Source organism: Mirounga leonina, unplaced genomic scaffold (genome assembly GCF_011800145.1).
Source record: "Mirounga leonina isolate KUSES-001 unplaced genomic scaffold, KU_Mleo_1.0 Mir_129, whole genome shotgun sequence".
Classification (NCBI taxonomy): Eukaryota; Metazoa; Chordata; class Mammalia; order Carnivora; family Phocidae; genus Mirounga; species Mirounga leonina.
The window spans coordinates 43,458,592-43,476,547 of record NW_023270323.1 but is presented as its reverse complement, the minus strand read 5'-3'; the positions used below and the strand labels follow the sequence as shown (position 1 = coordinate 43,476,547).

The window sequence follows — 17,956 nt, the reverse complement described above, 5'->3', positions numbered from 1 at the left end:
CCTTCCCCATAAAATTACTTTGAGATATATGTGTTTTTGTTACTTTCATTTAATCCCACTTAATTTCCGCTAAATTGATTGTTGAAAATGGCTTCAGGCAATGGCCGCCAAACTTGGTTGACTAGAAATCTTTGAAGAGCATCTCAACATTATGATTCCAGATCCCTGTCATGAATTACTGAATCAGAATCTCCTGGAGTGATGACGGAGAATTTGGATTTTTCTTATTAAGAAAAAAAATATTATTTTCTTATATATAGTTTGGGTTATAAAGGCTGGGAAGTTTTTGACAAGAGGCTATCCTTTCCTCAATCCATTTATATACTATATCCACTAGTTTTCGGCACAGCAAAAAAACAAAAAGCCAAAAAACAAAAAGAAAAAAAGAAGAAAATAAAAGAGAGAGAGAGAGAGAGATCCTTGCTGTACAGAATAATAGATCTCTAACTGTGAACCTTAGGGCATTCAAACACCTTTTGCAGTCAGTATCTACAGATGGGAAAATTTATGTAGCATTCCCTCAAAATGAACCATGTAGGCTGCCATCTCTCTAAATATAAGCTCCCTTTATTAATCAGCATATGAGAACTTGTGTGTATGTGTGTGTGTGTGTGTGTAATTAAGAGGAGTTTGTTTTTTAACATTCAACTAAAATATGTACCTCTACACAATTTTAGAATGTAGCCTTCTAAAAGCATGAAATATTAACCCTTTGAAGTTACCTTAGGCCATGTCGAAGTACCACCACATGTGCAAAACTGCCTTTTCTTAGACATTTATTGTTTTGTTATGTTTTTATATTACTAGCAAAGCATTAGCACTTGTCACTCTGCTTCTATAAATAAATTTTATATTGAGATACAAAACAATTTAAGTTGTTGCCTATTAACTTTGGGTTCAGTATTGAAAGTCCCTGGTAGGTACCATATAACCCAAATAATTCAATTTCAAACAAAGGGGTAAAAGGAGGGGAATCAAGAGGTATGTCTGAGTCAATTATAATAAATGAAATAGTGACTTGGAGCAGCTGGGAAGAAAACAAGGCTAAAACCAGCTATTAATCACATGTATGAAAGTCACAAGTTGAAACAGCTATCTAGACCCTCATTCTGCCAGAACTTTCCCTTTTATGCCTAGCCTGAGGCCAGACCTACCAAGTAGTATGGGCTCATTCTACAATATTCTATATTTACTAATTCATAAAGGACTCAAATTGGAACTAACCCGGGACTCTCTACCTTGAGGCATATCATTAGAAAAGAATTCAAAATAGAAACCTCCAAAATCTGACCAAGCTGTATCAGAGATCTCAGAGGTGTTTATACGCATATTCTAAGGAAATAATTATGGGTGGCCAGTGGATTTTGATAACATTACTTTTAATCACAACAAATTGGAAACATTCCAATTGTTAAATAATGGATTATTAATATATTATGGTACAAATACATCCCCTAATATTATGTGATATTTAATGACATTTTTTAAAAAGTAATTAAGTGGAATAACAGTCATGATATAATAAGTGGAAAGTTACAAAGTTATAAAACAATATGTGTAATATTACAGCATTTGGTAAAACTATGTACATAAAGATATTAAAATGATAGTAACAATAGTTACACTGGATAGTTATAATCTAAATTTTTTTCCTTTGGCCTAAGTGGAATTTCTAATTTTCCCATATTGGACATGTATTTCTTTTATAAGAAGAAAAAAAACACAATTTTTATGGTGTTTTTTTTTTTTAAGAAAAAAATCATAGGGTCACCATTTGTAACTTAAAATAAGTATGGGCTCATACACTGCATTCTTCCTGGCACTTCCCCTTCTGTTTTGATATGATCTGCATTTTTTTAGCCATCTTCCCCATTAGGTTTTATGCCTCTCTGAAGGAAGGAGGTCATAGCTTTTATAACTTAGCAGCCAATACACCAACTGTCACAATACAGGTAGTAAATAAATATAAGACAAACAAAACCACAAAATAAAAATTAAAATGAATTTGTGTACATCAAGAAATAATAAAATTATTTTAATAAGTTTTGGAGATTCAGAGGTTAATTTAATTTCCTTAATTTTAGAACTTTAACTTCCTATTTATGGGGCAAATGAGCATACTGGATCAAAGAAGCATAGAGATGAAAATAACACTCATTCGTTTATAAATTTTAATTTTATCTCTGCTAGTGTTGAATCAAAAAGTACGTAAATTTTATGTTGTTTTAAGATGAAGCTTGTGAAAAGAAATAGATTTTAGAGTATCTAATGCCAAAAAAATTAACATAATGCAGAAATAAAAAAATTAAATCCATGGAAACAAGCTTTAAGATATTGTACAAACCAAGCAAATAAACTTAAAATCGTTAAATATAAATGCATTTCTTCAAGTACTTTAATTTATCACAGCCAAGAAAACAAAAACCCTTTGTCTTCCCTCCATTAGCATATTCAGGTCAATTATCCAGATACAAAAGTGTGTGTGTATACACACACACACACACACACACATATATATATACACATATATATATATTCTATGTTTTTGCTGTTTCATAATTCCTCAACTTAATGTACTTGGCAAGGAGCAACTAATTCCTGTTAATATAGTAAAAGGAATAAACAGGGTTTTTTTGATATGTAGAAGCTATGCCTAATGCATTACCTCCTTGAATCTAGAAGCAGCAGGGGCAAAAAAGAGAGAGAACGACAGAGAGAGAGAGGTAGAGAAACCAGTTGACCATTAGCACCAATTGCATGAAACACTGAAACTGTTCCTTGCAGTGTAAGAAATTCTTGAAGAAAAATCTCTGTGTGGGCACCAGCTTTCTCAATATATCTAGAATGTTTAAACACAAGTTATATGTCTGGAGAGTTTATTATCAAAAATGAGTGATAAGATAAAGTAAAAAAAAGTCAGCCCTCACCATTTGCATGCACATTATTAACTATACCCCCCTCACCATCACCCTCCCCCCACACACACATTTGATACTTGGCTGATCCACTTAAATGAATGGAACAAAATTTGATTGCTGGGAAAATCCTTTATTTCCACTCCATAATGAATCATGTTTATGACTTTTGTAATGCTACATATACTTTTGTTTAAGAGTGTTTTGTTTGGGGGATTAAAAAAAAAAAGTGTTTTGTTTTGGGACGCTTCGGTGGCTCAGTCATTAAGCATCTGACTTCAGCTCAAAATATGGTCCCAGGACCCTGGGATCAGCCCCACATGGGGCTCCTTGCTCAGCCGGGAGCCTGCTTCTCCTTCTGTCTGCCCCTCCCCCGGCTTGTGCGCGCGCATCTGCATGCATGCACTCTCTCTCTCTCTCTCTCTCTCTCTCTCTCTCGCAAATAAATAATTTTTTTTTTTTAAAGAGTGTTTTGTTTTTCTTTTATAGGGAAGATTTGGATTTTCCTTTTCTGGTAAAAGGAGTCTGAAAAGGGGGATTATTTTTAAATATGCCTACACTAGCCATGAAGAAAGCATCCTGGTTTTTGCTAAGTTTATTTAAGGGTTTGTGTCCTGCTGACCGTCTTGTAGGTATCTCCAGCCAGTGGTGATTTTGGAGTCCAGCCCAGCTGGTGCCCCAGCTACCTTCTAAGTTGTGCCCCCCATAACTCGTGCCCTGGTTCCTCTGCTCTGCCTCCATTACCAAGACCAATCGCAGTTTAATGCAGGAAGGATCTAGTCAGCTTCAGCTCCATACTCTAGGACTGTGTGATGTATCACTCGGGCAGCTAGAATGATATAAAGTGAGTTCTTCAGACATCAACTGGGACCTCATTCTTTTTTTAAGTTTTGATTTAAATTCCAGCTAGTTAACATACAGTGTAATATTTGTTTCAAGTGTACAGCAGAGTGACTCATCATTTCCATACAACACCTGGTGCCGGTCACCTATTTCACCCATCCTCCCTCCCCCTCCTCTCTGATAACCATCGGTTTGTTCTCTACAGCTAAGAGTCTGTGTCTTGGTTTGCCTCTCACTCTCTTCCTCCCCTTTTTTCCCCCTTTGCTCATTGGTTTTGTTTCTTCAATTCCACATATGAGTGAAATCACATGGTATTTATCTTTCTCTGACTGACTTATTTTGCTTAGCATAACACCCTCTAGATGCATCTATGTCATTGAGCTTGCTTCTCTCTCTGGGCCCATGCTTTCCAAGTGCTCATATCAGTAATCTCTTAATATTGGACTAAATAAGGGTGTGCCAGTTTCTATAAGTAAACCCATGTCCAAATCATACCTGTAATTTTCTTATTTTTTATTGCCAGAAATATTCAGAAAGGGGTTTTTTTTGGCAGGGGAAGTTCTATTTAAATGTTTTGTGTTCCCTTTTAACCAACAACAAAAAGAGAAAAAGAAATTTGCCCTTCCAAACAGGAGTCTCACTTCAGAGAGGAGTGGGCATGCATATTGAGAGCTGGGAAGTGTCTGTCTCTCCAGGCTGCTCTTCCCAGCCCTGCCACCCTGGGGTTGGATGGCCAGTCCAAGGAGTTCACTTTATGGGAGCCCTAGGAGGCCTTGGAATGAGTGAGGGAGCAAACTCCCACCCTGCAGAGAAGGACTTGGTCTCTTCTGCAGGTAGGGACATGAGCATGTGGGGCCTGGTGGTTCCAGAGGAGAAGGGAGTGGAAAGGTTAGATCTGGAATGTTCCATGGAAGCTCCAGGGCCTCCAGGTCTGGAAAATATGTTTGCTAGAAAAATAAGATGCTTTGGGAATTTCTGCAGTCTGTGTTCTCCACCTACCCATGAGAAACCTACTGTCTTGGCCAAAAGAACAGCAGGGAGGGAGCAGAGTTTGGAGGCCAGGCACTGGTCTGGCCTCAGTGGAAGATTCCAGAGAAGAGTGAGGCAGGCAGCCATCTTTGGTTTCCTGGGTCCTCCTCCTGGCAGCTGTAGAGACTATGAAAACCCCCACCCACCTGGCCATTGAGATGTGGGCTCCCAGGCTGTGGGCAGTGCTAAAACAGGAAGGCTGGCCATCTGTCATAGGCTGGTGGGTGCCCAGGCCCTGGACCCTCAGAATAGGATGCCCAAGGGGAGCAGGGCTAGCTGAACAAGCAGGGGGCCTGGGGACGCGCCGCCTGCTAAGCTGGCCAAGGCACAGTGGTCATGGTTGGCAGTGATATAGGCCACGTAAGCCATCACATGGGGGAATGTAGTTCTGCTCTGGATGTGTGCAGCAGGTGTGCCATGGGACCCTTGGCAAAGATGGCTACGTCCTCCCTGTCATAGGTCTCAGGGTGCACAGGCATGGGAGACTGCACCTGGTAATTGCTGTGAGCATAGTCCACCATGGAGACATTCTCTCGCTCATGGCCTACCACTTGTAGCCAGGCCCATTGCCATACAGGATGGCAGTGAAGGACTTCTTGTCTGTATTGCTTACCATGGGGGCCAAAGATAGAGTTGTCAGGGGGGTGTACCTGCCAAAGATGAAGACATGGGAGTGGTCCACAGTGACAATGGTCAGTGTGTCTTCCAGGGAGGTCATGGTGTATGCCTACCCAATGGCCTGGTGGTATTTCTACCACCTCGTGCAGAGCCTGCTTGGCCTTTCCCTCTAAGCTATACCAGGAATTTTCATCTATCACTGTTTCTGTACTTATTCCCCTTGTGTTTTTTATATATAAAGATTTTTATTTATTTATTTGAGAGAGACAGAGAGACAGAGAGAGTGAGCACATTGCTGGGGGGTAGGGCAGAGGGAGAGGGACAAGCAGATTCCCCGCCTATCAGGAAGCCTGCCTTAGGGCTCGATCCCAGGATCCCAAGATCATGACCTGAGCCGAAATCAGACGCTTAACCGACTGAGCCACCCAGGTGCCCCCTTATTCCCCTTGTGTTTAGCCTCCTTAGTTACCCATAATTTCATCTTGGATTCCCTAGATGTCTTACTGATTTTGACTTGATTCAGAGAATTGCTATGCCCTTTGAACGCTGTATTAGCTAGTCAGAGGAAAAGCTGCTATTGTTTTATTATTCTAAGACACTTACCCAAAAGAATAAAATCACATAATTTCTCCAAAGCCCCCAAAATTAAGAAGTTAAAAAACATTTAAATCCAGGCTAATAACCTCTATTAACATTTTTTTTTGCCTTCAGTTCTGATTGTATATTTTTGTTGTTTATATTTAAGATTGTTTTTTATTATTAACTTTTTAAAAATTTTAATTCCAGTATAGTTAAGATACAGTGTTATATTAGTTTCAGGTGTATAATATAGTGATTCAGCAATTCTATACAGTTCTCAGTACTCATACATAACTCAGAGTTTTAATTACAGCACACATAGTTGAACAGGCTCTATCCAAATTATTTTATTCTTGTTCAGTCCTCATTAGTGCATCTGTTACTCATTTTGAATTTAAATTCTCAAAATGTAAGCTATAGAATTAATCTATTTATTGACTAAATTATACATTTGTTCAATGTTCAATTATTGAATATCCTACTTTTTTGGTAGTGATACCACGATTGAAGTCATTAATCTAACCCTGAAAAAAGGTAAGGAAAAGCATATCTTATTATAGAATAATGTTTTAGGTCTTACCAGTAATCTAAAGAGATATTATTTATTATAGCCAGTCTTAAAAATAAATAACCATTTTTCATGAAGCCAAATATTGGCTAATTAAAAAAAAATAAAACCATTAAGCTAATACATTAATTTTGTTCCTTACCAGTAACTTAAATTGTATGAGTTGTTAAGGGGGGAAGGGGAAACCTATCCTCTTGGTTGCTTAATTACACTCAAATCTGCTTGCTTGATTACACTCATATGCAAAACAATGTTGTTCATTTTATGAAAACTGAATTCTAATTTTCCTGCATTGTTTAGTTAAAACAGTCTTCTATGTAAACTGCTCCTTATTAATCCCCAGTATGACAATGTTTCTCTTTTAATAAACACTAGCAAGTATTCTATGTCTTCTTTTCTTGTATGTGCTTTAGTATCACCAGTTTTAATAGCAATTTCATTTAATTAGCTTTTTAAAAAACTATCACTGGCCAAGATTATAAGTATGTAGTTCGCCCTCCTGGGAAAACTAAATCTTTAATACCATGAAACTTTTATATAGGAAGATCATCATAGAAGTTTCTCAGTAGCCATTCTTTTTTTTTTTTTTTAAGATTTTATTTATTTATTCATGAGAGACAGAGAGAGAGAGAGAGGCAGAGGGAGAAGCAGGCTCCCAAGGAGCAGGGAGCCCGATGCGGGACTCGATCCCAGGACCCTGGGATCACGACCTGAGCCGAAGGCAGACGCTTAACCATCTGAGCCACCCAGGCAGCCCTCAGTATTCATTCTTGTCAAAGTATCTCTGGAATATGAATACAGCCTTGAATCCTATTTCTCTTTATTTTAATGACCACATTTTTTTAAAATCAATTCATTCAAATTAAAAACAAGAATCCAAGACTAAACATATACAATTCAGAAAATGTAGACGCCCATAAGCTCTAATGGGCCTGTCTTCTTTAAGCATTGGTTAATTGGAAACTAAACATTTTAAGATTCTCCTAAGAAGAAAATTAGCATTTTAATAATCTATTACTTTATAAAATTTCATATTTGCATAGTGTTAAATTAATACACACAGGCATAGAGAATGCTTTAGCTTTACAAAAACCAGCGGTTTGTTTAGGAAGTCAATTGGGACAGAGCCAATACTCGAAAACGTATTGGAACTTTCCTTCGCCTTGGTTTCTTTGCCACTGTTTTGCCTCCATTCTCTTGCCAACCTTGCTGATTCTTTTACCATCTCAGCTTCATCTCTCAGGTCCTTAAATGTATGTGTTCCTTAAGGTCTGATATTTATTCCTTTTTTCTTCTCTTTACTTTAAGACTGTTATTCCCATCTCTAAGAAGTTTAGCTAATTTCTGACAAATATTTGTTCCAGCTCTAACTTTCTCCTGAGAGCTCCTCATTTCAGATTCTCAAATTCAACTTATTTCCACAGCCAATTCCTATTCCTTTGCAATAAGGAGACAAAGATGTCAGCTATGGTGTGGCCCAAATGTTGTCAGTACAGTAGTCAATGCAGGCAGCTGTGAAAGTTAATGACAATCATGTGAACGTCATATTAAGTAAGAGAAAAAACGGGGCTGACAGTAATCATCAGACACAGGCAACTGTTAGGCATGATGGCCATTAAGATAAAAAAGAGGTTAAGGTCTATAAGAAAGGGATGATTTGACTATTGTACTAATGAATAAATGAGGTAAGAGAGAAAATCAGCAAAGTTTTAAGAATTATCTTTGGATGGTGTTATGGGCTGACTAGTGTCCCCCTAAAATTCATATATTGAAGCTCTAAACTCCAGTATCTCAGAATATGAATTTGGGATTACCTCAGAATAGAAGATCTATTGACCAGACTACAGCAACCTCTTAACTGGTGTCTCTAACCCTCTTAATGGTCTTGTCCATCTTCCACATTGTTGGAAAGTGATTTATTAAAAATATAAATTCACCTATGATACCCTCCTGATGAAAAGTTTCCATCATTTCTCTGATCTAAGGGAATACAATTCATATAACACACACTTCCTATTATGGCTGAGAAGACTCTCCTTAATAAGGACCATAGACATTCTGTCAGCCTCACTTCCTTACTTGCACTCTATGTTCCAGTGTTATCAAACCCCTGGAAGTTCCCCTGATCTTATCAGGTTGTTGCATTCCTCCATCATCTTGTGCATGCTCCCACTCTGCCAGTAAGTCCTTTTCCTTCTCTATTTTCCCCTCAGTCCTTGTGGTTATCTCTCTCCAGATTTCTTCAGGGATCTACTCGTGATGGATGAGGTGATAATTTTTCATGCCCTAGCATAGTTCCTACCAACACAGCACATTGGAGTAAGAGGTTACACATTCTTAGATATGGGATATTTTAGCACTAGTCCCTGAACCTAGCACACATTCATTTCACAGTTGCTCTGAACTCTTTCAGGATAAGCTATCAGAATTCATCACATATCCATTCTATTATTGGGGTATATACTCAAGAACTCTATGGCAGACAATTATTTTTAATATTCATCACTCACCATATTTATGGGATCAACTGGTCCAATACTGTTTACATAAACGTCAGTTTCAATTACTGTGGGCCTCACTGCAAAATACCAACACAAAGAATGGTCAAAGATAAGATTAGAGGTTGTGTTAAATAAATCTTAGCTTTAAATAAATCTTCATAAATAACATTTACCATTTAAATAATAAAATATTCCTCATTGGGAAATTAAGAAACATTGCCCATTACAAAAACACAAATATCTTTTCAGTTAAAAAATCAATTATGTACGTAAAAGTTAACATTTTTAACTAAAAACATTAAGTATTTTTTTATTTTATTTTAGAGGGAGAGAGAGAGAGAGAGAGCATGAGCAAGGGGAGGGGCAGAAGGAGAGGGAGAGGGAGAATTCCAAGCAGAATCCATGCTGAATGTGGAGCCTGACTCAGGGCTTGATCCCAGACCCTAAGATCATGACCTGAGCTGAAATCAAGAGTTGGATGCTTAACCAACTGAGTCACCCAGGCACCCCTAAAAACACTTTAATGTACAACCTAAAAAAGTTATAAATATCTAAATCCTTCATTAAAATTAAGGAAGTAAATTCAATAAAATTTACTAGATAATTTACTCTCTGCTACATGATAGGGTTTTAGAATTCGAATGGATATTAGAACCTAAATATTACGCAATCCTACTTAATGCCTATCAGTGGTGTGTTGGTAACTGTTTAACAGCCTTGTTCCCATAGTGGGAAGCCCTGATTTGTAGATTTTGCCGATACCCATGGGTAAATATTCCCACAATAGTTGATTTAAGGATACAAACGTGAAGTCACTGAATGCAGAGTTGGGACAGTATCTAATAAATAGCTATTGTGAGCCAGCAAAAGGATGTTCTAGCACACAATGGGACTTGAAGCATGGGTATGAGGATTGAAGGAGATAATGTCTGTAAAGCATCCACCTTCAGGTCTGATTCTTATGAGGAGCTTCATAAATATTTGTTCTTGCTTCTTTCTTCCCTGTTAACAACATTCCTTTAGGTTGTTTATGCTGGCTCCAGAACTAAGTGTATTTTTGTCTAAATTTCACAGAGTGTATTGTAGAGATGTCACTGTGGATTTCATCTATTGTGTTTTGTACATAACCATTTGTGTTTTCCCAGTTAGTCTTAAGTGCTATGTATTGTATATCAGTATTTTTATAGTCTATCAAAATGTGTAGTGCAGATCCAGCCTTTTAAGTGTTTATCAAATGACATGATTAATGAATACCTGCGATAATATTGGATTATGGTTTTTAGTTTGCTATGAAAAGTATTTTCTCATGGTTTACTTTATTTCCCCTGTCCCACCAAATAAAATATAAAGAATTCATTTACTAATTTGCAAATACTTGTTGAAGAGTGAATGTAAAGGGTTCACAATGTAGACAAGAAGAAGAAAACCATTTCAAGAAGAAAACCTATCATATCTCACAGAGATTTTTATAGAGATGATGCAAACAAAATAAAGCAGAAAAACCTCCTTGTAGATTGTAAGTTTCTATAATAAAGTGGCATGTTTAGTAACACTTACTCAGTTCTCCTTTCTAAAGTTTATCTGACTTCCCATTTTTGGCCTAATATTTATCATTCTTACAATTCAAACGCTATGTTCGACCTGGCAGGACACACCTCCCCTTCTAACACATAGCTAAGCCTGCCTGGAGTCTCTATCCAGCCCCAAGCCCCCTGTCTTGGAAACTTCCAATTTGGCAGATTTGCCATGCTAGCAAGAATTCAATGGAAAACTTGAGGTATTTTGAAAAACAGTGATTATATAATTTTAAAACAATATTTAATTTTATCCTTTGCAATTAAAAAACACACTACACTTAGAAAAACATAATAATGTTTACATAGTTTGGTTTTCCTCAGGTAAAGATTTTATTACATGGTATATACCATATTTGTTAAAAATAGTTTTAGTATGCAAAAGTGTAAGTCTCTAGACCTATACAATACATGGTAATGTAATTCAATCTGCTAGCCAACAATTAGATTTCTTAAATAAAAGTAGGTCATATGATTTATAGAAGGCTTTATAATTTAACTTAGGCTGATGACTTCTGAGATGATTTGCTTTAATTGTTTGCCATTTATTTTTGACTATGAATTGAAGCCAATAAATATCATACAATTAAGCTAGTTTTAGCTAGATTTACAGAATGGATTTTATGAAAGCCAATTAATTTTAAAAAACATACGTTTATTAGTTCCATTTGTAAGTATATTTATTACCAGTTATAAGCAATTAAGCGCAATGTACCAGACTTATTTAATTAGATTTTTTTCAGTTCATCTGATAAATCAACGAACACTGAACATCTCTTTATTACATGATAATAAGGGCTGAACATTGCCTATGCTGAGAAATAAATGATTCTTGGGGGCATTTTTATTTATACGACATACTTTTCACATATATAGTATAGAAAGTTTTAGATATGAGTGTTCTATCCTGGTTTCCTGATATCAGTATTTCCTTAACCAATCATGAGACAAATATATAACACTAGAAAAGTATTAACTTTTGCATTAGGGCATGAGCCACAGTGAAATATTTCATGAGCAACAGAAATCACGTTCATCTGAGATAAGACAAAAGAAGAATCACATTAGTGAGTCCAATGTAGATCATTGCTATTATGAAGATATTCAATAGGTAACTTAATAAATGTATATTTGCAAACTATGAGTATTTCCTTAGTTATTATGTACCCTATTTTATGACTTGGGGCTGCTGGTATTTCATCTAGTTCTTTATATGTTTTGTTTTGTTTTTAATTTTTTTATTTGGCAGAGAGAAGGAGCACAAGTAGGCAGAGCAGCAGGCAGAGGGAGAGGGAGAAGTAGGCTCCCCACTGAGCAAGGAGCCTGACTCGGAGCTGGATCCCAGGACCCAGGGATCATGACCTGAGCCGAAGGCAGACTCTTAACTGACTAAGCCACCCAGGTGCCCCTCATCTAGTTCTTTAAACTTCAGTCCCAAAACATGAGAAAGAATAAGTCTGAAAGGGAACTAAAATATTTCAGATTAATTTTAAAACCCCAGCTAGAGATGATATGCTTCAAAATATAAAGAGGAAAACAACAGAAAACTGTCATTGTTCCTTAATAATGACTCATCACCACTTTTATCGATTCATACTATGAACAATACTTGTGGGTGAAATCACTTAAAATATAGGCTTCTTGGTAGAGTAAGTACATTTTCTTAGCTCTATGATTTTCTCAGTACAAAGTTTGTTCAATTGGAGGATTTTAGTGATACTTAAAAAAGAAAACATCAGATATCCATTCAAAAATAAAAGAGGAGACTAAAAGGAAATTGTCATTCCAGGCTCATTAAACGATCTTTAGGAAGAGGGCACAGACTATGTTTAATTCTTCAACGCACATGGAGATGAAAGATCGCTTTTTTTGTGACAGCATAATAATGACGGAAAGAAACGTAATACCCTAGCAAATTACATTTTTGATAGATGAAAGGCAGGTAGAGAGGACACTGGATTATTTTTGCAAGGCCTCTTTCTGCGTTGTGATTCTAAGTACTTTGCTTTAAGTATCTCAGCAGAATATAAGATAAACTCTCAGTGGGAATGAATATAAGAAAGAATGGACATTCCGAGCAACTTAAAGAAAATGCAGAGAACAGTAAGAAGAAGCAAAAAAGAATTTAAAAAGAAGAAAGCAGTTGGATCAATGAAGTTTCCACACTCAGCTTCCATGTAGCTAAGGCAAAACAGAAAACAGCCAACTGTAGAAATGGGTAATCAGTTTTTAATCAGAAGATATAAAATAAAACAGATTTTAAAAATACTTCATAATTGTTTTAACCATGCTTTCTTAGATGACATATTCAAATGGCTCTAAGATACCTTTAGCAGATTGTGTAGCTTCTGGGTCACTTTTGTATATTAATTCAGATTAATTAATTAATTAAGGTTAATTAAAAATTAACTCGGGTCAATTAAAACCTCTAATCCTGGAACATAAGTTTAACAGTCTTTTCTGTTGTGACAGAATAGGCATTAAAAAAAAAGAAATAGCTCCAATGATTTATATGTTACCGTTAAAATACACAGACTTTGAAAAAACCATAACTAATATGTTTTTCTTGCCCTAGAATAGACAGTGGGGTTTCTCAATCCAAAGATATCCCAGGGGTCCAGATACTTCTTCCCAGGCCTTGCTAACAAGGAAATGTCAACTAACACTCACCATCTCCTTCTGCAGGTTACATATGGATACGTATGGATGAAAAGGTACATATGGATAAGTAAGCTCTTAAGTGCAGTCTAATACTTTAGCCAATAGATACCAACACAATAAGCCAGAAACGATACTAACCCAAATTTTGGATAGAAAAAAATGCCTACAAAGAGCTCTTCAATAGTTAAGTCATTTATTATGTATGCTCTGAGATGAACAGATAAAATGCTACTATGCGATGTAATGTATGGGGATTAACATAACAATAAAAAATTTAAAAAATGCTACTATGCAAGGTACATATGCCTACTTAAATTTAAATAGAAATTAATTAAATTAAAGTAAAAATGTATTCTCTTAGCCATATTAACCATATTTCAAGTAGTCCGTAGCCAATAACCAATATCAAGTACTCAGTACACATACATATGACAATTTTAATATATATTTAATAATCTATTTTAATGTAATATAATTCATACATATATTTAATCAAGTATATATATATTTAATTTATGGAAATGTCATCTTAGGAAAATAGAAGATGGGCTTCTCCTTCTATAGCTAAACATTTCTTTAGACAGCAGACTTAGCAACCTGCTCCTGCTCCTATATCTGATCCAGGGGGGATAGGGCGGTGGGAAGAAAGTTAGAAAGGACTGATGGGATCTAAATAAAGAAAAGCAGTGGAGTGTCTGCATACCTACTCTTTAGTGTGTCTAGGATATTGTAATTTCTTGTGAGTATAACTCACATCGAAAGAAACTGACTAGGCTAGAGGGATCTCACCAGTTTTTTGACACAAGAAAGTTGTACACCAGGAGCATGATCTTGATGAAAGGAGCTAAGGCGGGTGGAAGAGAGAACCATCTCAATTCCCCACGTCAAGGAAATAAACAGTTAAAATGCCTATGAACAAACAACAAAAACCAATCCTACCCTCCTACCCATAAAACTTGTTATTTATACAACTGCTTCTCAAAGTACATCAAGGGCCAGTTGGTGTGTGCCAGAAATGAAGTGAAAACTCACAAGACAAAGGTTTCAACTGCACCCAATTAAATGAACACAAAGACCATTCCTCTTCATATCTCCTGCATGTTCCCATCACTCAGAACCTAGAAGAGTAAAGCAGATTGAATAAAAGAGCAGATGACATCTGCTCCCTTCCTCACCCCACCAAGTCCCTCTCTGGTGGCACTCGTCTACCCTGTGTCCTGGGAGAGTGATAGCATTAATTCTGTTCAGATATTAATTCCTGGATTAGATCAAACTATATCAATCACTGAAACTTCTTGGAAAGCCATAGACTCTACCCAAAAAGTTGTTAAGAAATGAAAAGGATTCAACATACAGTAGTTGAAAATTTACTAGAATTATACAACCTTTACTAGAATTATAAAACCTTAATGTCAATTTGCCATTAAGTTTAAAAGTCTTCAGTAAGTTCGCTATATAAGTTTTCATAACATCAGTGAAGAATAAAGATGCTAATGAAATTTTGGACAGAAAGGAATGCCTGCAAAGAGCACCTCAACAAGTAAGACATTCATTATGTATACTCTGAGGTGCACAGAGAAAATGCTGCTATGCACAGTATGATTATCACGGTTCTTAGGACATGTTTAAGCTACACTATTAAACTAAGTGACGATGTCACAGATGTACGTGGAATTTGAAAGTCCATATCTTGATCTGAAATAATGTACTTAAAATGCTAAATTGATGAGGTAGAACTGTCAAAATACCTACACATGGAATAAAAAAGATTATATACACTGGCTTCTATTCAGCAAATACTCATTCAGCAAACAGTAAGTGAAACCTTAAATTTATGCTTCAGGTATTGTTTTAGCGACCAGGGATATGGTGATGATCTATTTCAGGGATCTTATTTACAGGAAGAAAAGGGAGTATCAACTAATAATAGTGAAGTATGAGGAGTAAAATGGAAGTACAGATTTCTGCTTCTTATGATAAATAATTGGTATCAAATTAACCATCTCAATGAACATGACTATACGATTTATTTAAAATTAAAAAAAATTATTGAAAGAATCACACAGCAGCAAACAAAATCAGGATTTGATGCAACAATTTCCTGGAAAGAATGTAAATGCAGTGATGTAAGCTCTGCATTATACTGGCCACTTTTCCCCTTTGGTGCATTTGCTGTTTTACTGCACAGAAATGGTGATTAAAAAAGGAGAGTGACTTAGAACTTGTATCTGTCTCACTGGGCTAGAGAGACAAAATTGGAGTTCAGGGCTGTCAAGACAGCCAAGACTTCCCTGCAACTAAATGAACAAGAGAGGATTCAATCAGACATTCTACATGGAATTCCCCCTCAAGGTTTTTACTAATTCCTAAATTGTGCATATGCACAGTGTGATGTTAAGAAACCAAATATAAATCAGCTGCTGGGCGTCTAAAATAATATGGAGAGGTTTCAGTTATTTCCAGCATCTCTGGGGCCATCAAGGAAAAGGTTTCTTAGTACAAACCTCAGGCTATCAGTTGAGAGACTTCAAATGGTTATGCCCTGGGAAAAAGGAAAGTTTTACAAAAGGAAATATACTGGTTTGAGCCAAATGAAGGCAATTTCCTTTCTTGACTCTACTACCAAAATTAAAATCCTCTCTGGAAAGAAATAACATCATCTAAATCTCCATTATTTTTAATATACTCTACTGGCATTCAATAAAAAATTAACATAGCATAAATGAAACAGGTCAATCACCTTAAACCAAGAGATAAAATGAAAAAGAAAAAGATTTATTTATTTATTTATTTGACACAAAGAGAGACAGATAGAGAGAGAGCACAAGCAGAGGGAGCAGCAGAGGGAGAGAGAGAGAGAGAAGCAGGCTCTCCGCTGAGCAGGGAGTCTGATGCAGGGCTCGATCCCAGAACCCTGAGATCATGACCTGAGCCAAAGACAGACACTTAACCGACTGAGCCGCCCAGGCGCCCCAAAAAAGAAATTTTTTAAAAAGTCACACAAGTGATCAAGATATTGTGATTATCAGACTTTAAAATAATTACAGTTAATATATATAAGAAAATGATGAAAAGATGGCAAATTTGATAAAATACTTGAAATACTTTAAAAATCAGATGCAAATACTACAAGTAAGAATTATGAAACTAGAAAAGGGGTCAATAATAAAAAAAGAATGAAACACGGAGAGAAACAATGAAAATTATATAAAAGTGTATGAGACATGCTGGACATAGGGAAAGAGTCAAACATCAGCAATTGGAGCTACAGAGAAATTGAGATAGAAAAAATATTTGAAGAAATATTGGCGAAGAATTTTCCAAAAGCAATCAGAAATTCCAACAAATAGATTCAAGAAATCCTGCAAATTCTCCCAAATACCAAAAACACAACAAAAAAGTCTGGGAACCTTATATAAAACTGCAGAAAACAAAGACAAAGAAAACCTACAAACAGAGATTAAAAAAATAGTTTATTTCTAAAACAGTAACATTGTTGTTGAAAAGTGATTTTTTTCAATGGAAATAATAGAATTGAGAAGAAAATGGAGTGAGGTTTATAAAGTTTGGAAACAGCAGCTACCCTGAGTTTAAATATTCATTGAAAATATCATTCAAATGAAGGTGACATAAAAATATTTTCAATAAAAACTGAAATAATTTTTTGCCATGAGATTTACACCAGAAGAAATACTGAGAGGAATATTTTTCTAAATGGAAACACAGTATGAAGAAAGGAAAGAATACCAAAGGGAGTAATTTCTTGGTAAACATTAATTGCTTTTAAACGCTTTAAAATAATTTTGTTATTTCAAAATACAGCATAAAAATACATAGATATAATATCAAAAAAGGACTAGAGTTTCTGTGGTAAATGGCTTGAAATGTCCTTGAATTGTAATAAAGTTATTTGCTTATGATTAAATCTAATAAAGTAAGAATAAACATTTTAATCACTTAAAATGATAATTTTATATTTAATAAGATACTATAAAGAGAAAATAAAACTATAACTATGTAATGAATCCAAGTGAGGGAAAGAATAGAGAAAAAAAAAACTTTGTAGAGCAGATTAAGCAGATTAGAAAAACAAAACAAATATAATAGCAGTAGATTTAAAAAATATATATACAATACTTACCTTAAATTTATCTGCGCTAACCACTTTACTTAAAAGAAAAAGATTGTAATACTTAACAATAAAGTAAACAAAATCCAAATATAAAACTTCTATTCAATAAAAAGTCATAAGAATCCTAAATTTGTATGTACCTAAAGAGTTTCATTATATATTAAGCAAAAACTGAATGGACTTAAGAAAAATAGAAAAATTAATGGTTTTAGTTAGGTATTTTTAATACAAAAATATAAAAAATAACACAAAAAAGTTGCTATATAGATTATTTGAGCAACAAGAATAATAAACTGAACTTGAGTATGTTCTTGGAGGAAAAATCGAATTGTTAGGTATCAATAACAAAAATATATCCACAATACAACCTAGTTTTTTAAATTAAGCATTATTCACTTAAACTAGCCAATGTGTCCAAGAAGTAATTATAAAGGAATAAACTGTGAAAGGCTAAAGAAAAGTTTAGAGGAAATTTGTACAAATTTCTTATGTCTTCATCTCTTAATATTTCCTCCAAAAATATATAGAACAACAAA

General features: G+C 35.3%; 1 protein-coding gene across 1 annotated transcript in view; it reads right to left on the bottom strand.

Moving 5' to 3' along the window:
* Positions 1–17,956, bottom strand: part of GABRG1 (gamma-aminobutyric acid type A receptor subunit gamma1) — a 75,138-nt gene that overhangs the window by 35,408 nt on the left and 21,774 nt on the right. The window contains exon 3 of the mRNA XM_035004418.1: positions 9,063–9,130. Within this exon, the coding sequence (XP_034860309.1) occupies positions 9,063–9,130 (68 nt within the window). The remainder of the gene's footprint in view (positions 1–9,062; positions 9,131–17,956) is intronic.